Source organism: Condylura cristata, unplaced genomic scaffold (assembly GCF_000260355.1).
Source record: "Condylura cristata isolate star-nosed mole 26May11 unplaced genomic scaffold, ConCri1.0 scaffold00033, whole genome shotgun sequence".
NCBI classification, from domain to species: Eukaryota; Metazoa; Chordata; class Mammalia; order Eulipotyphla; family Talpidae; genus Condylura; species Condylura cristata.
In genome coordinates, this window is record NW_004567134.1 from 13,758,289 (window position 1) to 13,780,182 (window position 21,894).

Genomic DNA, 21,894 nt, shown 5'->3' on the forward strand with positions numbered 1-21,894 from the left:
AGAATTTTAAAAACCGAGTTGCTCTTAGTGGCTAAAATTGGTTTCAATTTTTAAACGTTGATATTCCTAGCCTTTAGATGCCTCGCATACCAAAACCTGTTTGTTCTGGATTTATTTAAAGTGAATGACTCATACTTCATCCACTTTTGCACCGGGCCAGCAAGGGGGGCGTGGAGGCTCTGGACCCCGGGGCAGCCGAGCCCCAAGCCTGCCCCTGACAGGCTGTGTGACCTTGGCCAAGTCAGCGGTCAGACGCTCAGCTTCCTCATCTGTAAAATGGGGCACAGGACCGTCCTGCTGCCAGGGTTGCTGCTACTAAATGGTGAAGCCCAGGAAATGCCAGAGCAGCAATATTCTTAACTCTCTTTGCCCCAAGGCAATGAGCTGCCGGTCCCCTGTGCAGCTGGCAATTTGTATACTTTATGTTCCCAACACAAGGATGGAGGCAGCCGAGCCCCAAGCCTGTTCTTCCATTTCTGAACCCCGGTGCTTCATTTCATCCCCAAACTGCCTCCTAGCGGAATCTGCCCCAACACCAGGTTCCCTCTGCAGGACAGTGTGATGCTCTTGCTCGATTCCCAGAAGCCAGTGAGGACGGGCCCGGGCAGGAAGTGCCCAGCCTCGGCTCCCATGACCGTTTATTTCGCGGCAAGGCCTTCTGGCCACTCGCTACATGAGTCACAGCCCAAGTGTTTGGTTTCCTTTGCATAAAACTGGCTCACACTTTTAATGGTTCCTGACAAATTAAGTAGTATCTCCTCACTTAAACACAAGAAAATTCTGTGTGTGCGGAGTTCCCAGCCTACACGAGGACAATCTGTAGTTATCACAGGCTTGACATGCACAAGTCACTGTCACCCACGGATGTCCCAAATCGGAATGAAAGTGCACAGCCAGGGCTTTTTAGACAATTGCTTTAATTTTTCTCAACTGCTATAAAAGTTACTTTTCTCGAGGATCTACAGTGCATAGTATCCAGGAACCAAATCTAGCTGAACATCGATCCGCTTTTGCTACATTTCTTTTTCAATTCCTGTCTTCCCCTTTCTTTCTGATTTTTGCTTGTTCCAATCTTCTGCCCCCTCGGTGGGTCCCGCCCACAATACCATGGTCTGAATGGACCTTACTGCCCACTCGTGTTCTCCCACTCTACAGAGGCAGCAGTAGGCAGCAGAGAGAACCTGTCGGAGGGAAAGTGTGGCCTACAGAGAAGGAGTCCTAAGTCAGCAAGGGAGATGAGCACTGATGCCCAACAGATGAATAATCTACCTGAAGAAAGGACAGGTATGTCCGCGATTCCCCAAGATCCCCAGGTGAAGCTATGAAAGAACTGACTCCTGTTCCCAGAAATGTGAGGTAAGGGTGTCGGGGAACCTCCTGCAGCTGAAGGCGCCAGGCAGCCAGCAGCTTAGCAAAGCCCAGCCCTGGCCCTGGCCGCACCCTCAGGGCTGGGCCCGGCCAGCCTGCCCCCTTCGGTGTGGCCCTTCCACCCGGGTTTGTGTGCGCAGCGCGTGCCTTCCTGAGAGACGCCACCACCTGGCACAGGCAGGAGGCTGCACCGTGCCAGCCACTCATCACAGCTTCTCAAATGGGAACAGGTGAGAAGCCGCCTCCTTCTTCCCCCTTTTGGTCTTGTTAGGGCACTTAGGTTTCTGTTCTTCAGCCTCTCGGTTTTGGGGCCAGGAGGCAGCCAGGATTCTGGCTGCTTCCGCTTGAGAGCTGGTTCCCTCCTCTTCGTCAGATGAGAGTCCACCTCCGGCATCTGTGTGGGGAGCCATTGCCTCACTCTGGAGAGAGTCGGTGGGGAGGTCTGGGTCAGAGAGCAGACTCCAGGAAGGGCCACCAGGGGGCAGTAAAGCTCCCAGCAGAGGCCTCCCAAAGCTGCGTGTGGAAGGCTGAGGCTCAGCGGGGCCAGCTAAAGCTTCCTGGTCTGAGCCTACCTCTGTCTGGGGGGGGTCTTCCCAGCAGACACCACAGAACATGCCCAGCACTCACTGTGCGGGCACAAAGCGGTCCAGGCGGGGGGATGCCCTGGAGGATGCAAGCCTAGAGCCCAAAGCAGGCCTCTGTATTTCTTCATCTGAGCAAGAAGAGTGCGTACGACCAACTGCCCAAATGCCAGGTTCTCTGAGGCTGATGGGGGTTTGGTGCAGAGGGTGGGAGCAAGGGTGGGCAAGGAGCCAGTCAGCACATAAAGCCAGGAAGGGGGCACTGAGGGAGCTCAGGGAGAAGCACAACAAAAATAGGCGTGTGGGGCCGGGAAGGAGGGCCACAGGACGGGCACAGCTGCCCCCTCAACATGCTTCTGCTGCCACTGACCCAGGACTGCACACACTACAGAACTGTGTAGGGGCCACTTTGCCTCCAGATGGGACCCCCCGAGGGCGGCAGGTCAGTGGCACACGTGTGGGCGGCCTGGCCTGTACCCAGAGCCCCGAGAGGCAGAGAGGAGCACTCAGCCTCAAGGGTGACAACAGCCACCTCGTCAGGAGTCCGAGCGTGCGTCAGACACACAGGACGCTGGTCCCAGGCCTTCCCATACGGGCCTGAGGCCAGTCAGGACCCACCGTGGGGCTGCTGACAAGGGCATGCTGAGGCAGGGCTGGCAGACCTCCGCCTGCCACTGGCCAAGGAACAGGACATGGCCCTGGACCCTGGCAACTGTGGCATCCACGTAACAGCGACTGATGGCTGGGTCAGAGGAGTCAGTCTCCTCCCCAGCAGAGCTCGGCTGGACAAAGGACCCCACTGACCTTGGCCCCATAGCGCAGTTTCAGCCTCTCCCTGATGAGCAGGCCTCTGGCCAGCAGCTTCCAGTTCCCCAGAGCCCGTGTCTCCCTTTTCTGCAGAAATGGAGAAACAGAAATTTAAGGACAGCCAGGTCAGAAAAAATGTCCAGACACATGAACTCGCAGGGGTATGAAATATCTTCGGTGAAGAGACAGCTTGTCAACGAACAAGTCTCCTCTACTTGTCACTGACACTGAAGCCATCAGGACCTGGACCCACATCCCCCAGCAGAGGCGGGCGTCGCACGGGCCGCAGCGCCTGGTGTGCGGTGACGCCGGGATCTGATGGAGGCAGGACCCTGCTTTGTCCAGTGCCGGCTCCCTGGGGTACCTTCCTTGGGGTGAGAGGGCTGGAAGGAGCTTAGACCATGCACCTTCTCCTTTTACACACAGCAGGCGGGGCCTGGGGAGGCAGGCGGCCCCACTGCGTGCCTGCGCCCCCGGGCGACCTGCTCTCCCACCTCAGGGCGACCCCAGGGCTGCTTACCTCCTTCTCCTTCTTCTCAATGAGAGCCTGCTCATTCTCCCAGGCGGCCATGAGCACCTCTTTGTATTCCTCACAGACTATGTATCCATCAGTTCTGTGGGGACAAAACAGAGTCTGCCCGGCACCTGCCACATGTTCTGGCCTCTACTCCTCCTCCTCAGAGGTCAGCGGTCACTGTGAACACCCCGGTCCTGAAGGACCGCGATCTGCAATCCCAGCCGCAGCTGCCGGCAGGCAGCACCCAGCAGAAAGCAGGCCTACAGGCACTGGCACCGCACCTTCCTCTCCAAGAGCCCTCCCCGCCCCGCCGCTGGACAAAGGATGCCGGTGCCGCCGTGAAGTGTTCCTGCCCAGCACCGTCAGGAGGCTCGCTTCATTGGCTTTGCAGCCTCTAGATGAAAGCCGGAGTAAACGGAAAAGCAAGTGTGCAGAGGTGTTTAGCTGTGAAGGGAAACCCAGCTAAAGCCTTGGAAACAAGGGCCCCTGGCGTTACCTGCCTCCACGCCCCAAACTTCCCACCCTGTCCCTGCAGCCTCCGAGGAGTGGGGCTCACGCACACTGGGTGGGAGTAGCCTCCATGGAAGTCGAAGCCAGTGATGGCCTGGACACAGTCGATGTCCAGCTTGCGGGCCACACGGTGCAGGTTGGGTAGTTTCAGCTGGACACAGCCGACAGGCATCATGCTGGGCAGGAAGAGGTACACGTTCCCGAATTCATTGCGGGGAACCTGCAGAGGGGCCACACCCAGGTCGGCAACTGCCATAAGCAGAGGCCGGCCTGACCCACCAAACAGGGCCTCACCTTGCCATCCACGGCCACAGGCGGCTGGTACTCTTCCGTCTGCCACCGGCCAAACAGGCCCAGGTCGTTCTGGTCCTGCAGCTGGGGTTCGGCGAGTCGGGCCTTCCGTGCCCGATTGGAATAGCCTTTCACCATCTAGGCCGAAGGAAGCAGGTGCCACTCACTGGCCAGAACTCCCGTGCTTCCTGCATACCAGGCCCCCACACTCCGCTCCTCATTCAGCGCTCACTACCCAGATGCCTGCACTTTTTTTAGAAAAAGGTTTTATTTATTTCTGTATACAGACCTGGGGTACAGGCCAGAGGTGCAGGGGCAGTGAGAGGATTCACCAGAGAGAGTGGGGAGCAGAACAGGCAGATCAAAAAAGTACACTGCTGAGGGGAGCAGCGGGGAGACAGGAGAGGTCTGCCACGCCAGGTGGGTCAGTCCCTGGTGGGGATCGAACTCGTGCTGAAGCCGCTAAAGCCGCTGCAGCCAGCTCTGCAGTGCTGCGCTTTAACCCGCTGGGCCACCAGGGAGGGCCAGCTGTGCTTTTCATCCCTGTTTATGTTGACTAGAGCTAACACATCTGGCCTCACTAATGCCAGCCGCACCACTTACAGCCACCGAGTGCCCACCCCAGGCAGTGTGGGCTCCCCAGTTAGCCAGCTGGAGGCCAAGTGCTTGGGCTGGCCCTGTCCCACTGCCTATCTTCCATCAAAAGGGAAACCAGGCTTCAGAACTGAAGGCACCTAAGGTCGTGGTCAGGGAGGGCCAGGGCCGGATTTGAACCTGGATAACCAGGGACGTGGGCAGCTGTGTTTCTAAAGAGCCCACAACAGAGTAGTCTGAAGGGACAGGACCCGGGGAGGGCATCAGCGACGCATGATGAAGCAGAGACGAAGCTGGACAATAGTGCTCAGCGCAGGGATGGGCCTGAGGTGTGGGGTTATTCTAGAACTGTGTTAACATGACAACCACTGTGGTGTGGCCCATATATACCATATATACCTGAGACGTGGCTAGTTTGAGCTGAGATGCAAGGAAAGACAAATACGTGCCAGATCGTGAAACCAAATACACAAGAGAATTTGAAGACTTCATTGAAAAAAAAAAAAAAAGATGTTCATTCATATTCTAAAACATTAACTACTGAGATGGTATGTAATTAGAGGGATTTCAATGTACTTTGCTATGTTGAAATCCCACCTGCTTCTTTAAGGTTTTGATCGGGTATTAAGAGGTTTAAGTGTGGCTGGCATTACATTTCCGTCAGTGCCACTGCAGAAGGAAGAGGTGAGGCGCGTGAGAGTGGCCCTGGGAAACCTCAGGTTCCAGCTGCAGGGCCGCTCACTCCCAGTGACGCCAGACAGGCCTCTGGGGTCAACCCTGCCCAGCTCCCCAGTGGCACAACCCCAGAGGCCCCCTCTCAGGGAAGGACAGAGAAGCCGGGGTCTCTGCGCCCACCCAGCGCTGCACTGAGTTCATGTTTCTTGCAGCTGTGAGGAGGCAGCCCCTGGAGGAGGCTGGGTCTGGGATTCCACCCAGCCGCTGCCAGGTCACTCACTGGAAAGCCTTTGATAAATCCCTTTCCCTCCCTGAACTCCTGTTTTCTGGTCTTGAATGCCAACTCGACGGTGGAAATCTCTCCGGGGGAAATAGCAGGGTGTGAAGTGGGACGGTGGTGGAGACTGGTGGCTTTACAAGTCTGGAAAGCCCAGCTCAAGCCACTCACTAACATGGTTCTAGCTAGTCTTGGAGCACACACAGGAATCTGAGGGCTGCTTCTGACCTAGATTTCTTGCATGCTCAGGAAGATCCATCTCTTACAAATTCTCACTAAAATAAAAGCTAACTTAAATGCTTCTCTCCTCAAATCCTCCGAGGACAGGGGCACCATTCTGGAATCCAATGCTGGCACGTGCCTGCAGCCCTTGGCCCCCACTGCCTCAGCCAATGCCCCGCTACTCCCAGAGGACCGCCCCCCCCCCAGCCCTGGGTACCTTGTATGGCACTTCTCCCAGCCTCACCACTCTCGCCTGCTTCAGCCACGTGTCCCGGGAATGCAGGGTATGCACGCAGTCTCTGCAGACAAAGGACAAGCTTGGTTCACACCTGCCTGACGGAGCTCGACTGCACAGAACTGCAGGCCAGGAGAGCCCTCGGCCATGCAGAAGAAGGCAGCTATCACTCCCTCTCAGGCTGCGCCTCACGCCCGGGGGCGGCTTTGCTCCTAAGCGAAGCAGGGGAGCTGCATTAGGCAAAGAGCTAACTGGGACTTCCCGCCTTTGGGGGATGGAAGCCAGTGCTGCACGCACCTGGAGTAGACCGCCTCCCCGCGACAGTAGCCGAGGATGGCGGCGGTCTCGGGGTAGATGGCCTCGTATTTCAGGAGGTGCCTCTTCAGGGCATACAGGGGGTGGTTCTTGTACGTGCCAATGGATGTGGGCAAAGGCTGGTCCAGGTGCTTTGCCTGAAACTGCAGAAGCCAAAGAGAGCAGCGAGCAGAGTTCAGCAGTGAGGTCTGGGAGGGAGAGCCTCTCCCCAGCTGGCTCTGCAGACAGAGGCCAGAGCAGAGGTGCAGGAGCACCGGGAGCTGTCACTCCTGCCTCAGCCTCAGATTTTGGAAATCGACAGCGGTAACCACGTAATTCTGTGGCTGCAGCACCTCCACCCGATCTCCGCCCAGCCGAGAGCCTGGAGCCAGCCCTCTCCCAGGGCAGAGCCCGCTGGACTGGGAAAGCCGGGGAGCCGACTGCCTGGCGTCCTCGGGAGGCCTGGTCCTGTGACTGCTCCGAGCTGGATTTCCTGGCTCTGCGTGCACCCCGCACCTTCCCTACGTACGCTGTCACTAACGCACATGCTCTTGCACCTCTTCAGGGACCCTGCCTCCTCAGTGGGTGAGTCACCTCCTAGTCAGCAGTCTCGAAACCCCACATAGGCCGGTGAGGGCCACCATGCCAGGTAGCCTGAAGCAGGGCACCCGCCGCAGGCCCCATCCGGGGTGAGCACCTTCACCGGGTGCTCACAGGCCACTGGCACTGCCACTCCGCCTGTGGTTTCTGAGTAAAGCGAACAGGATGGGGCAGAACCACCCAGCTCTCAGGAACACTCAGCCTGTGCTGAGGGGCTTCTGCCACTCTGGGCCTACTGGTATAAAAGAACAGCGCCAGGCACAGGCAGCTCAGGTCTCCTCCCGGTCAGTGGTTGGTACAGGCCCAGTCATGGCGGTGCCTGGCACTCACTGCAGACAGCCCCTCACTCCAAGCCCCTCCACCCCCAGGAGTGTTCCGGTCAGGCAGGCACGTCTGCTTGGGGGCTCATGTGAGCAGGATGCAGGGGGCTGGGGCAGGGGGTGTGGCCACATACTGAGGAGACTTTCTTCTTTCGCCTGCAGCTGGGGCCCATGCACTGGTCTCAGACGCCAGGTCTGTATGGGCAATAACTCCAAGCGCACAAGCTTCAAAGTCAGAGACCCGGGTTCAGGTACCAAGTCACTTACTCTCCAGCTCCTACCCAGCTTCACAGAGCCGTTGTGATCATTAAACAACACCTGAAAATACCCACCAGGTGCTGACAGTGGGAGCAACTTCGATAACCCGGCCAGGACTGGATCACTGAATCTGGCGGCTGGGCCTTACCTCCAAGTCTTCTTTCTTTGCCCTGTCCACCAGCGGGCTCTGGTACGCCCTCAAGGTTTCAGTCCACCACGCAGAATCAACCCGGCACTTGCGGGTCGCCGTCATCCAAGCTGGGTCGTACCTCTGAGTGACGTCCCGGACCCAGCCATCGTTGTCGATGCCCACCACGTAGGTCACAGGCTTGGTGGCGTATCTGTAACAGGTGAGAGGCTGGCCCACCACCCCGTGCACACAGTCCACACACATCCACTTTTCTTCCTGCTCACAGAACACCTCGAGCCACTGATCTACACCAGATGCTTTCCCTCCTTCTGTCTCCTCACCTTCACTGGAAACTTTCTTGCCTCTCTTATTCTTACTGCTCGAAGAGCTTGCAGAAGCTGCTGGAGAACCTGGGTGCTGAGGGTGGCCTCCCCGTGGGGTCCCGGAATCACTCTTAGACCTGGCTTTTCTCCTCGGCAGGGCCGGGGCCCTCCCGCTCCCAGCACCAGGCTCAGAGTCCTCGTCAGATGGAGGGCCGGCGTCCCCGCTGGAAGGCTGGAAGTCCGAGTCATTGCCAGCCTCATCACTCCCGCTTGCCTCCTTGTAAGACACCCTGGGGGCTACCCGCCGCGCCCGGCTAGGCTGGCGTCTGGGGGTTTCTTCGGACTCCCCCACCCCGCCCTCCTCCTCCTCGCTGGACGAGGGCTCTCGCCGGTTCTTCCCAACAGCGGCTGCCTGGCTCCTCTTCCCTTTGGCACTTGGACCCCGAGAGGAAGGTCCCTCTCGTCTGCTTCCTCTGCTGGTCTTTGGTTTAGTCTGGTTTTCTGGAAGTGGGTTAGAAGTTTCTGAGGAACTTCCAGGCCCCTCTGTGGATCTCTCCTTAGATGGTTTCTTCCCCTTAAACAGAACAGGAAAGTCTGTGTTTACTTGTTCACGAAGGACAGGACAGGGATCCCGGAATGTAACAGGGTCAAGTCGCTGGGCAGAGTCAGGTCCACAGACACCCCCAGCTCAGACACGGACGGACTGCCTACTCTCAGGGTGCAAGAAACGGTTCACTAGGAGCTACAGCCCCAGGGGAGGCCACAGCACAATTCTTTCATCCCAAAGAGTAGCATGGTAAAGGATGCAGAAACAATAAACCTGGTTCCAATGCCCATTCGGCCTCATATCCATCCTGTGACAGGTTACCAAGTAACCCCCACCTTACACAGAATGCATTCTGCAGACAAGTGCTGTGGACTTAATGAAACTGGTTTTAAAAATACATAAACTGAAATGCACAAAATGATGTAAAAATAAACTATTATATTATTTTTTTAAAAATACATAAATTGGGCCTCCCAATTTATGGGATTAAGGGATTAAGTCTCAGTGCTATGAAGCGGTCCGCAGCCACTGCAGCACGAGTTCGATCCCCAGCCAAGGAGGTGACCCATAAAGCTCAACAGACCTCTCCTGTCTCCCCGCTACTCCCCTCCACAGTGGATTTCAGACAGTCCACCTGTTCTGCTCCCCACTGTCTCTGGTGAACCCTCTCACCCACACCCTCCTCTGCCCCCGCACCTCTGGCCTGTACCACAGTTCTTGTATGCACAAATAAATAAATCTTTTTAAAAATACATAAATTATTTAATTCTGGACCCTCAGGTCTCCAACCATGTGAGCTCCTCAAGGAGCAGTGTCTGGCCCCTGAGAGAATCTCAGAATCAGTCCGTCGCCCACCATCGCCCAAGGGCTGGTGAGGAAGCAGGTACCCTCTACCACTTTCCAGAGCAGAAACCAAAGCAACAAGGAGGCGAGAGCTCAAGCAGGCTGCCAGGTCCCCCCCGCGCCCGCCCTGCCCCACGACACCCTCACAGGCAGCCCAGCGACAGAAGCATCTACGGCTGCTGTCTCGCCCCCACCTGGCCCACCCCTTGCTCTGCAACACGGAGACCCTCACCTTTGCCGCCACCAGCTTCAGGGGAATGGGCTGTAGAGATACTACCAGTCGGGTCAGGAGTTGCAGGGCCCGGAGAATCAGCAAAAATATCTACAGTAGGAAAGAAGTTCTTTACCGAAGGCAGGAACTGAGAATTAGCTGAGCCGGCGCTGCTGGCTGCGGGCTGACTCCCACCAGGGGCGCCAGAAACAGCGAGCGTCTCGGGGAGACTGGAGCCGGGACACGGCGGGGCGCCGCTGCTCAGACTATCTTACCACCTCCAGATGTCAGGGGAAAAGAGAGGTTTTCTTGAAGTATGATGTTCGCTTTTATAAGAAAAAGCTGAATGTCAGCGTAAGCACACACATACGTGTGAGAAAGGTCCGTACCCTGGGTAGTGCGTGTCACAGGTAGGTTTCTCCCCCGACTTACATATCTTCTAATTGTTGCGTGCTCAACATTATAATTAAAATAAGAAAATGAACATCACTTTGGGAAGGAAAAGTAGAAAACATCGTCTCCTCATCAGTTCCTGAAGCCACCCCCGTAGTCCACTTTCCCCTGAATCTTTCAAGTGGAGGCTGCAGTTCTACAAACTGTTGCCTTGTGAGGCAGGGGCCCCCGAGAGTTCACTCCCCAGATCGCGGCCATGAGAGCGCACTCGAGCACTATCTCCACGCTGGTCTCGGAACCTCGAAGCCGCCTCTGACTGTCACACCTACAGGAAAGCCCTGGGGACGGCCGCAGCTGGAAGGCAGTTTTCTGGAAAAAGCCATTTTATCTTCAGAAAAGTAATTATTTTTATCTTGTTTCTTTTGGAGTCAAAAACAGAGGGAATGAAAGACTTCAGAGAAACCCAGAGTGTGGGACACTGCAAAACCCTGGCTGTACTCGCCTAAAGGTGGCGGTCACGCCGCGCACTCTAGAAAGCCCGGGAGAGACTAGGGAGACAGGACAGCCAAACACACGGCCTGGGCTGGACCCTGGAGCAGGGGGAGGGCGTGGGCGGGCGTCCCATCTCCTCGGGCCCAGGGAGAGCACGCGGTGGGCCGGCGCACAGCTGCACGCGCTCGCCTCGGTTTCCCGGCACACGACAGGCACAGGGGCCCGGCTCCGGCTTCCGTGTGACAAAGTAGTCACCAGGGGCTGAGTGGCTTCTCTTAACCTAGATCCCTTCGTCTACAGCAGCCCCAGGGCAAGGCCTCGAACTAGAGAGAGCTCCACGCACAACGGCGTGCGCCGGTGCTGCCCGACTGCGCCCCGCCTCGCCGGACACCGTCTCTCACAGCCACTGTCACTGTGTGTCAAGAGGAAAAGTCAAGTTCCAAGCTGTATGCTAAGCCAGCAAATCAGATCACCACATGACACGGAAAGACCCTGAAAACAGACAGACAAAATGGAAAAGTAAAAAATCTAAACAGACCTCTAACAAGAGATGGCAGCAGAAATCAAAAAGCTCCCAACAAGGAAAGCCCAGAGCTAGGTGGTTTCACTGGTGGGTTCTCCCAAACACCTAAGAATCAGCACCAACTTTTCAAACTTCCAAACACAGAAGGCTGAGGGGCCGCTTCCGGCTCAATCTTTGAGGCCAGCATTCCCGGCACCCAAGCCAAGCAGACCTCGGGGGGCTGAAGACGGCGCGCAGGACTAGACATGCGAAACCCTCCACAAAACGCTAGCAAAGCCGCAGCCTAGCAGCGGGGCCTACTCCAGCACCGAGCGGGTTATCAAGAAAAACTCCACTCCCAGCTTCAGTGCCTACACTTCTGTTCTTCCCCAACGAGGACTGAGTAAGGAAACACCCTGACAAGCAGGGCACGCCGTCGCCACACAACTGCCGTCGCACCAGCTACAGAGCCGCCAGGGAGGAGACGTCACTCACGTGGACCAACTCTTCGTCATTTCGCGCAGAGTAGATCGCAATCCTCCTTTCCAGGGTAGTCTGCAGGCGATCCTGCTCGTTGGTGGAAAGGTCTGCGTTAACTGTAAACGTTCCGATGAACCTAGAGAGACAGGCACTTCCTGTGTCACAGATCGGGGCTCAAAGGGGAACTCTTAGAGACCAGAAAATCAGGAGGAAGCCATGAGCCGCGCCTGTCTGCTCCAGTCTCCCTGCTCTCTCTAGCTAAACGTCTACTCGGCAAGACCAACCCGACTTCACCTCCCTGGGGTCTGCCCAGACGCCCCACTGAAGACAGCCCTGAGTCCCCTGCACACTCCCAGAGCACTGGCCACGATATGCCCAGGGGTGTCTGTCCCCTGACCAACTGGGGCTCCTCGAGGGAGGGCTTGGACTGGCCCGGCCTGCTGTCTTCAGCCCTGCCCCTGCCTGGCGCACAGGACCAGGGCGTGTCTGCGAGAGCCAGCACCCACCCTGGGAGACACCGGGCCTCCAGCGAGGCGCCACCGGACAGGCCCAGCCCTACCATTTCACCAGGTTTGACAGGTAGCAGATGTCCACATCCCGAGGAGGCACTTTGGTGAAGCGCGTGGGGATGATGGAGAGGCCGATTGCCAGCAGATCCGGCTGGGCGCAGATGCTGTTTCGGTAGAAGCCATTAGCTAAGAGGCACAGAAGGTGAACCTGAGGAGAGAAAAGGGGGGCTCAGACAGAGGCCCAGACCTTTGCAGCCAAACTACACGCCTTACTCTGTGCACAGGAAGTAGCCAGTCCTCTCTACACACGAGAAAGGAAGAGCACGAACATGTGCATTTCCCAAGACTCTGTCTTTCACACCCTCTTCTCTGCAGGTATTCCACACTCCAGAAACAATCGCAGAGCTTCGAAATACAAACTTTACGTGAAGAGGCTTCGGCTAATCCTGACGGGAGCACGGGTGAAGAGCCGCAAAGTCTGCGTCCTCTCCAGCGAGACGAGAGGAGAGCGGTGGGCAGGGATCTGGCGGCCGCACCGTGGAGCCGGCCCACTGCCGACTGCGCAGCCGCCGCCCGCCGCTCCACAGCCTCCACAGCCGCCCGAGGGCCTCCTGCCCGCCCCCAGCAGACGTGAGGGCGTCTTCCCTCCTCCCACACAGCTTTGCACCCTTTCCCCGCTTTCGCCCGCATCCGCACTCTCCGTTTTGGTTAGTAGCTCCACCCTTCTCTCCACCCGCAAGTTTCACATCTCGGGGCCTTGTGAGTCTGTTCACTTCTCCGGTTCTTTCACCTGTTCACAGCCAAGAGGGAACGGGGCACGACGGCCTCATTCCCCGAGCGCTGCGAGGCGCCGCCCTCTCCCCCAGCCTGCGCCGCAGCTGCCGCAGGCCCAGTGTCACCTGCTCTGTCCAGCCCATCGCTACCCTCTCTGGCTGCCCACTGTCCACCAGAAGCTCAAAGTGCCCCTTCTCGCCCCACATGTGCCACGCAGGCTGGTGCCCGCACCCTGCTCCCCGCAACTTGTCTGTGCAGGCCGCCTTCTCCAGCCCCTTCCCCCCTGCCCCCTCCCCCCCAGCCCTGTCTCCCGGAGAGCGCCTTCCTCAGCACTATGACCACGCGCGTCTCCTTTTGTCTCCTCAGCCTTGAGTATCTGTTTTAAGATCTTTCTGGTTCCATCTGTGGGATCAGAAACTCCGTCGAAGGAGGTGGGCTTTGTCCCACAGTGCGGGCAGCCCACTGGGTAGTAACACCTGTGCAGTAGCCGCCAGCTGAAGTCAGCGGCCGAGGGGTTCAGCCGAGACCGGAATGAGGTTCCCAGACGCTGGAGGCGCCATCAGTTAGCCCCTCGCCCCGCCGGGCACCTGCTTCCCGTACAGTGTTTGCTTCATCCGCACAACCACCCTCTCAGAAAGATGCTACAATCACACACCACCCCGCTTCACAGATGAGGAAACCAGGGCTCAGGGACAGTAAGAAAAGTGCCAAGAAGGGAGCACAAGAAACATGGCGAATGAGCCAGAAATAAGCGCGAGCCAGAAATAAGCGCGACCTCGGGCGTGCTTCCCCCGCCGCACAGCTGCTCGAACGAGGCGGCTGCCCTGCCCGTCCCTTCTGCCGCACCTTGTGTGTGTTCTCATGGACTTCTTTGTTGAAACGTTTCATCATCCTCCGAAGATATGTCTCAAACTCCATTTTTATCTTTTCACTACAACGCAGATTGAAAATGCCAAGAATGAAGAGGGCTGCTGGACCCAGGCTCAGTCTACCTCCCCAGGGCTCCGCGAGCCAACCTGCAAGCCTGCCACTCTCTGCCCCTTCTCACCTGCAAACCTCAGCTCAGGACGTTCTCCACCCAGACCGCCCTCCTCACAGCCTGCACCCAGTCACACCTCAAACACATCTCCAACTCCCCTCCTCCAGGAGGTCTTCCCGGACTGCCCGACTGACCCGTCTTTAGCCACCCCTACCTTTATGTTAAATCAACGGACCCCATTTGCATGACACAGTTCCGGTATAAATCCCCTTCCTGTCTGTGTCCCATGATCCAGGGACACGTGACGCTTCATGCATGACTCCTACTCCCCTCCGTCATGCTAACAATGCACCCACCACAGAGTGGAGTTAACCAACCAGCCTGTGCCAGGAATTGTGCCCCACCTGCCCAAGAGGCTGCAGAGGTATTGGGGACACTAGGATGGAATGGGGTCTCCCTAGCGGGGAAGCCTCTAGTTCTGCTACATGATATGGTGGGAAAACCACAGCGCTCAGGAAACCTGACAGGAGTTTAGACCGTGGCTCGTGCACTTACTGGCCAGTGAGACCTAAGCTGTTCCTCAACCTCACCGAGCCTGAGCCCCTTGTGGAGACACTGAGCTGAGGACTAAGTTAGAGGCAGCTGGAGAGCTGGAGTGTCCTTGGCATGCAGCCGGTGCTCCGTCCACAGGAGCTCCCTCTCCGCACCCCTGCTCCAGCCAGGACACAAAGGTCTGTGCGCCAGGTCTGAGGTGAGGGGGCTCTCTCACCCACAGCCCCGGACTCCTGTGGGAGTCTCACATTTCATCAAGTAGCAGTGTCGCTGATGATGTGACGGAGTCAAAACCAAGTGCCTGAACTTACCTTCTCTCTCTGGCTTTTGCCTGCTCTGGTGTTTCGATCTCGATCTCCACTGGCTTCAAGGGCAGAACAGACTTGGAGAAGGCTGCGTTTTCTCCCACATCTCCTGGTACAGGCTCACTAAGCTCTAGCAAGGATAATTTTTTAAGTCAACAACAGTAATAGTTACAATAATAACAGTCACAAGCATTAATGCTGCTGCTGCTATTACAGCTGCTGTACTGAACATCAAGGCGGTGCTGGGAAGGAGGGCGCGGCATGGTGCCCGGGGGCCAGAGGCCGCCACCTGTCCCTGCCTGGGCACCTGCAGCCACCACACACTGGGCCGAGTGTCTTTCATTTATTCCTCTTATTTAACCCACACAGCCACCCACTAGTCCTGACACGAAGGAATGAAGGTAGAGATGGGAAATTAAACTGGAAGTGGCACCCTGCCATGCAGGGGTGAGGCTCACGTGTATGTTTTACCAGAGACCTAGTCTCTTAATAAATAAGAGAAGCCAAAATACAACCGTTTCCTATTCTCTGTATTACTGTAATGCTTAGAGCCACTTGCTTTGTATGGAGTGAGGATTCAAGTGTCTTTCAGCTCTCACTTTAAATCAAAGCTCAGGAGGGTGAAGCAGGCTGAGGCAGGCACACTGGAGCTGAGCTAGACCGAGGCCTGGCTTCAAAGCTTCAACACACAGGCTGACTCTTGTCCTCAGGCTGCTGCAACTGGCGGCCTTACATCAAAGCCAACGCTCACCTGCCATTCTGAAATCCTAGCGCACTCGCGAATGACGCCAGCTCTGCTCTGCCTGTGTCTGCAAGTGGAACAACAGAGCCCGGACGGCGAGACGTGGTTTACTGAAGATTTCAAGCCCAGCAATACAGACTGACAGTGTCACTGCTCCCTGAAATGCACCTGGTCACCCACTCCCTCTCTCAGTCACCCTCTCAGATGGAGAGACAGGAGAGCAACACTGTTTTCATGCCTGTAAACACATCCTGTCTGCAGCCATGGGCCAAGGAGTCATTTCAACTTTCAAGTCTTAATATTTAAGAAGTATGTTTCTTTTTTTTTTAAAGATTTATTTATTCATTCATATAGAACTGGGGTACAGGCCAGAGATGTGGAGGGGGAGAGAGGATTCACCAGAGACACAGTGGGGAGCAGAACAGGCAGATCGACAAAGTACACTGCTGAGGGGAGCAGCGGGCGGGTCAGGAGAGGTCTGCCACGCCATGTGGTCACCTCCGGGGCAGGCGGGAATCGAACTCATGAGGAAGTGGCTTTTAGATTCTCAGTGCGGTGCTTTAACCCGCTGTGCCACCAGGGAGGGCCAAGAAGTATGTTTCTTAAGGCTAGCACTTCCACAGACTGTGATTCCTCTGATAGATCTGGATAAAGTCAAATGCAGTTCATCTGGAAACGGCATTCTAGATGCCATTAAGGACACTCCTGCTCCACAGGAAGCAGTGAAGATGTCAACAATAACAGGCGTTTGCAAGAAGCTGACTCCCCCCAGAGATGACTTTCAAGGGGTTCACGACTTCAAGTGGAGGAATTTCACTGTGGTAGAAATCGCAAAAGACCTAGAATTAGAACTAGAGCCTGAAAGTGTGACTGAATCTCATGACAGAACTTTCCCAGGTGAGGAGCTGCTTTTTACAGATAAGCAGCCATGGAATCTACTCCTGGTGCAGATCCCGAAAACACTGCTGAAATGACAGCAGAGAAGTTAGGCTCCAATTTTGAAAGATCTACGAGGGTAAGTGCCCTCGGATAGCACAGACCCGCCACAGGAAGTCGGAGAGACGCCACAGCCACAGGACCTTCAGCAGGCCGAGCAGTCAGCAGCCGCCGAGAGGGCAAGCCCCTCACCAGGGAGGGAAGATTATGACTCAGTGAAGACTCGGGTGATGCATGCCAGTACAGCGTTAGCATAACTTGCACGTGCACTGTGAAACCCCACGCCACACACAATTTGCTGAACGGCAGCAGACTGGAGCTAACCCGAGGAGACCTGAGGCGTCCCTGCATGTGCACTGTATTTTCATCTATTTTATAGGCTTGAACATTTTCAAAATAAACGCCTGGGAAAAAGTCCCCCAAGGCAGAGTCATGGGTGGTGCCATTAGCTGCTACTTATGATGAGAATGATACCTGGGCCCCGCACATTTGCAAACACGGCCCCTGAGTGGCAGCACTCAGTCCCAGTAAGCGCTGGGTGTTCACCGAAAGTTGCCAGTGCAAGCTCAGCTCGCACAGTGGAACTCTGGCTCTCCCAGCTGAGGAAGCCGCAGGGCCGGCACTGACTGCTCAGAGCCAGGCCCTCCCCTGGAAGATGCCATTTCGCCTCTACTCCTCAGCCCCCCAAGGAGAGGAAATGCAGCCTGATGTGTGTCCTGGTGGTGGATGTTACAATGCAGTTTTCCTTGAATCAAAAGCAACTCCCTGCTGCAAACTTCTTTGATCTTAGCAGTTTAAAAAAACAAACGGGTGAAATAGATCGTAGGACTCTACACAGAATCCAACAGAAAAATGGGCTTAAACAGTTCTGAAAACAAAGAAAGGTGCTCTACCTTCTACCTCTTCCCAGTCATCTTCGCTTTCCTCGTCATTGTCGTCTCCTTGGTGGCTGCCTTTGTCTGTGGCCTGCCCCTCTGGGCGGGGGGCACCTGGAGCGTCCCTGTGTAAAACCACAGGGGGGAAGATGAAGTCTCAGGTATTGAGTGTTCCATTTAGGTGAAACGATATTTTAAGGGCTACCATGTATTGAAAATCTGTTGCAACTCTTCAGTCTGTTGAATGAGCTCTGGCCTCATCTCCTCCATCAGTGTATCAAGCGCTCTGAGCCTCATCTAATTCTAGGCTGCTGCTGAACAGAAAGAAACTACTGACCTACAGCCTAGAGCTCCGTGAAGGAAGCCAGTGCTGCGCCCAGAAATGGTAAGAACAGAAATGGTAAGAAAAGTTCCGAGAAACCACCACAATAATGTGAATTCCAGAAGTAAAAGCTGCAACTTCTGTGTGTCGATGTGAGCAGCTGAAACCCAAAGAGCAGCTTTGATCCTCCATCAGTCAACTCAAAATTTTCCCCACCTTTAAGAAATACCATGTACAGAGACTAAAGTCAGCAGATTTGTACGTTCAGGGCAAGTGGGGACAAGACAAGACAGAGACGTGTGTAAATAACAACAGAAATGCAGACAGCTGGTTAGTTAAACAGTTGCACAGATAAGTAACGAGCTTAACACTGACTCGAGTCAATGTGATATTTCTGCAAGTCCACATACAAAGTATATTTGTGGGATTTAATCACTTTGCACTAATAACTCATCATTAGTCTTCTGCTCAAGTAACACACATCCTCTCTTTGGCCTACCACTGTCCCCAACACCAGAGAAGCAACGAGCCCCCTTGGAATACAGGTAGTGGAAATGCCCATGCGTGGTGGGCTTGATTGTGGTCAACTCTCAACAGAGGACAAGGGGGCCCAGAGCTCTCTTTGGTAGTGCCCTGGTCTGTGTGTGATGTCTCAGGAGACAATTTAACTGGTGGGGGAGGTATCTGGGGGAGCGGCAAGCTGAGAGGCTTTCTCAGGAGAAGTCTAAGTGAGAAGAAGGGGAACACGGCAGATAAGCTGCATGCTTTCCTGCTCCTCTGCCCTGCTGCCCTCTCCCGGAGACTCTCAGAGGCCACTGGAGGCCGCTGGACAGAATAAGAGACGAAGGAGCTGCGCCCGCAGCCTGTGTTCCTCCTCTACCTCCCCTGCCCCGATTTTCCTAGGAGGCAGAAAATCAAGTGCTCACTAAGCCTGTATTGACTGTTCACTATTTACAGGGCTGCTCACCTACTGCCAACACTCATTCAGTTCCTGCCAAGTAGAAGGCCCTGCCCTTGATCCCACAGGGCATATATAAATGAATGAGGGTGGCTCCAGCCTTCGGAGAGCTTGCAGGACAGCAAGCAGGGATTATATGGCATCAGCACAAAGCAGACACGTTTCAAGCTTAAAATTTGCTGCAAGAAACCCTAGAAACAAGGAGGGAAGAATCAGTGAAGACTGTAAGGCAGATGGCTTCTGTTCTGCACCTTCAGGACGGAAACGAGCAGGAAGAATATCAGCACAACTCAAAGGGAGCAAAGCGTGGGCCTGTATCCACTGAGCAATGACAAGCCCAGCTGGACAGGGGCAGCGGGTCCCAGTAGGGCAGTAGGAGGTGAATCCAAAATGGCAGGTAAATATTTTGTATCATTAGTATCTTTTTGGAGAGGAGTCAGAAGCCAGAGCTCTCACCCTGGTTTTGACCACTATCTAGCTGCTCAACTATATAACTAAATCACTTTCTGCAAGCTGCCACTGTCCCCGTCTGAAGTTTGGGAGGTAAACTATAATTCTTAAGATCCTGACAAGTGGTCTGAGATCTGTCCAGGAGATTTAACAATCCCAACTTTTAAAATGACAAGTAAATAGAACAGGTTGAATTACCTACACTTCTCCAAGGTCAAGACCTGGTCAAACGCTTTTTAGTCATCTTACCTGAAACCCTCCCCATGACTGAGGGCTTCATCCTTTATCAACTTGGGGTTTTCAGACTTAGCAGGCGCCTTGGTCACTTTCTTTTTTGCTGGACCATCTGCTGGGCCCCTGGGATCACTGCAGTCTCTCTTCCTCTTCCTTCCTGAGACTTTTGAGAGAATGGTCTTCTTTGGGGGCTTCTCATCTTCAAAGACATCTAAATGACCAAATGGAACAAGAGGTGAGAGACACACAAGGAAAGCAGAGAGAGGCAGTGTGCTCTAATGGCCAGTGTCTTGAAGTTCTGGAAACTCCCTCCAAACCAACTCTGCATCACACATTTGGCCACTCAGATTTCAGCCTTTTCCGACCTCCAGGGTTGTCTACACTCCACACAGTAAAAACCATCTTCCTTTATCAGCATTTCATTCTACTCTTAATACTACAGAGAGGTTAAGGGACCCAAACTTAACTTTCAAATCTTAAGTTTCTGCTAATATCCAGCAAGGAATATACATCAATCCTAACCTATGTTCAGACTGAACTGATGGGAGCTAGTTACCTAAAACACAATCACCAGGAAGGCAGCGCTGCATTGCACAGACAAGGCTCAGAAAGGCTAAGTGAGTTCGCACAGTAACCGGATCGTGGTCCAGCGCCACACGTAAGCCCTGGGGCTCTATTACCCCACGCCCGGAAGTGCTTTGCTGGGAGGAATGATACCTGGGCAGGTGGCATTTCCACCAGACCTAGACATTTTTGAAATGAAATATTCAGAATACCATCCCCTTTCCGAGCCTCCTGCTGAAATACCACACCCCTACAGGTCACAGAGCAGAGATACTCCGGAGAACACTTCCCAGTCTCTCCAGCCAAATGTTTATTCCTTCAGAAACCACAAAAACTCGTACCTTCTCTCACAAAATCAAACCTGCCTTGGCTGTTTCTTAGGGAATAGCTTGTGACCACTATTATGGCTCAAAGTGCTCCAGCAATCGCTACCTCCGTGCCACCTAGCTCATAGACAGCCCTCACTCAAAAAATGTTAGCGGATGAGTAAATGAATAAAATGGCACACACAGCACTGTGAGGCAAGTCATTTAGAAATTGCTACAAATGCCTGTTTTTCTAACGGAAGACGAACTGCGAACATGCACACATCACAGAGCAACTGCCGGTAAGCCAGTCGAAACTATTCCCCAGCTATTTCGGGAACCCCAGAAATCCCTTCTATCGCATGAAGTTCGCAATTATTTTAAGATCACTGGGTTCTTTGTATATGTAGAGGGGTAAGCTAGGAAACGGTGCTGCTTTCAGGAAGCTTGATTCTGGTGAGATGAGTGGTTAAAAAAGGAAGCAAATGAACAAGACCATGACAGAGACTGTGGGGGCCTCTGGGCTGCAGCGTATCCAGGGGAGACACCTTGGAGAGGACGCGCAGGAGTGGCTGGGACGAGACCTGAAGGAGTGGAAGAAACCAGCCAGGCAGGAGTTACGGGAGAACAATCAGGGCAGAGGACTGTCAGGGCAAAGGCTCTAGGTGAGAAATAACAGGGCACATCGGAGGGAAAGAAAGGCAGGTAAGGAGAGCATCCAGCCACAACGTGTGAGCACACAAGGGGCGGTGGCAGCAGCCAAATCACGTCAGGAGGATCTGAAATGTATGCTCGTCAAGTGGCAGGCCCAGAGGGTTGGAAGGAGGGGCGTGACGTGATCTGATTTTTTTTTTTTTTTTTTTTTTTGAAGACGGCATACGAGATGTCGAGCAGTGACTGGAGTTCAGACGTGTGCTCTTCTGATCTGATTTTTTTTTTTTTTTTTTTTTTTAAGATCAGTTAGTTGAGTACTGCTGCGGCGGGGTGAGAGGCTGCAGGAAGTCCACACAACTGCAAAATAACGGTGATGACCTGGTCAGGGGCTGTGGGCCACGGAGATAAAGAGCAGTGAAGACACTGGAAATACAGCTCTGGGGCTGACCTTGCTGGCTCACTGAATGAGGGAGGGGAAAAGGAAGGGTTTGCCTTAACAGGTGGGAGAAAGGATCGTGTGCTGAGATGGGGAAAACTCAAAGGGCTGTGTTTACGCAGAATGAGGCTACTCATGTTCCACGTGGAGCAGTCAGGCAGGAACCAAGTCCGAAACTCTGGGCTGGGACACGCTGAAGCTACGCTGGCAGTCAGCACACCACACACTGCACGCGTATACCCTGATCTGTCTTCGCGGGACACAAAATAATCCGCGGGTGTCTTTCCCAATTCAACCCTGAACACCTGCCAGGCGGCTGGACTTTATCCTGCAGGGTGCAGAAGGACGCTGCGCAGGGGCGCCCGTGGCCAGGCGAACTCCTGGGGAAGCGTGCGGAGGACAAAGGCGCAGGGACCTCGCGACATCAGGGCGGGCAGCAGCACAAAGCCGGCGTCCTCCGGTTACCGTAGCGGCGGCTCGTCGCGCAGGGCTCGCAGCGGCCTCCGCCTCCCGCCTCCCAGGGGTGCGGCCTCCCCGCCCCCCGCACCCAGGCCAGCCTCCAGCCCTCCCGCAGCATCTCCCCCTACACCCGGCTCTCACCCGCCTCCTCCTCCTCGCGCCGGGTCAAGTGCTCCCCCTTGGCCTTCGGGCCGCGAGGCTCACTTCCCCGCGACTCCTTGCCGGCTGCCCGCTTGCGCCCCATGTTGTCCCGGCCAAACTCGCCTCGCGAGCGACGCACCAGGCGGCGGGAAGTTGCCGGCGCCCGGGCTCCGCCCCCAGGCGGGGCTAAAGTGGCCACGCCCCCATCAGGCTAAGCCGACGCCTCCAG

At 55.2% G+C, this 21,894-nt stretch overlaps 1 protein-coding gene across 1 annotated transcript; it reads right to left on the reverse strand.

Annotated features, from left to right (window-relative positions):
* Positions 1-929: 929 nt before the first annotated feature.
* On the reverse strand, positions 930-21,778 carry XPC (xeroderma pigmentosum, complementation group C). Its single transcript, XM_004692351.2, has 16 exons — positions 21,666-21,778; positions 19,122-19,317; positions 17,161-17,267; positions 14,596-14,719; positions 13,600-13,684; positions 12,030-12,187; positions 11,486-11,606; positions 9,625-9,714; positions 7,698-8,576; positions 6,375-6,535; positions 6,060-6,141; positions 4,078-4,212; positions 3,834-4,003; positions 3,277-3,370; positions 2,754-2,843; positions 930-1,787 (listed from the first exon to the last, which is right to left on the reverse strand). The coding sequence occupies exons 1-16, from the start codon at positions 21,766-21,768 to the stop codon at positions 1,575-1,577; spliced, it is 2,808 nt and encodes a 935-aa protein (XP_004692408.1). The 5' UTR covers positions 21,769-21,778; the 3' UTR covers positions 930-1,574.
* Positions 21,779-21,894: the final 116 nt, after the last annotated feature.

Coding starts and splice junctions, on each gene's coding strand:
- XPC (XM_004692351.2), bottom strand. CDS start 21,768: ATGGGGCGCAAGCGGGCAGCCGGCAAGGAGTCGCGGGGAAGTGAGCCT. Junction 14,720..17,160: donor TGACTGGGAAGAGGTAGAAG/GTAGAGCACCTT, acceptor TATCCTTGCTAG/AGCTTAGTGAGCCTGTACCA. Junction 11,607..12,029: donor CTGTCAAACCTGGTGAAATG/GTAGGGCTGGGC, acceptor CTGTCTCTCTAG/GTTCATCGGAACGTTTACAG.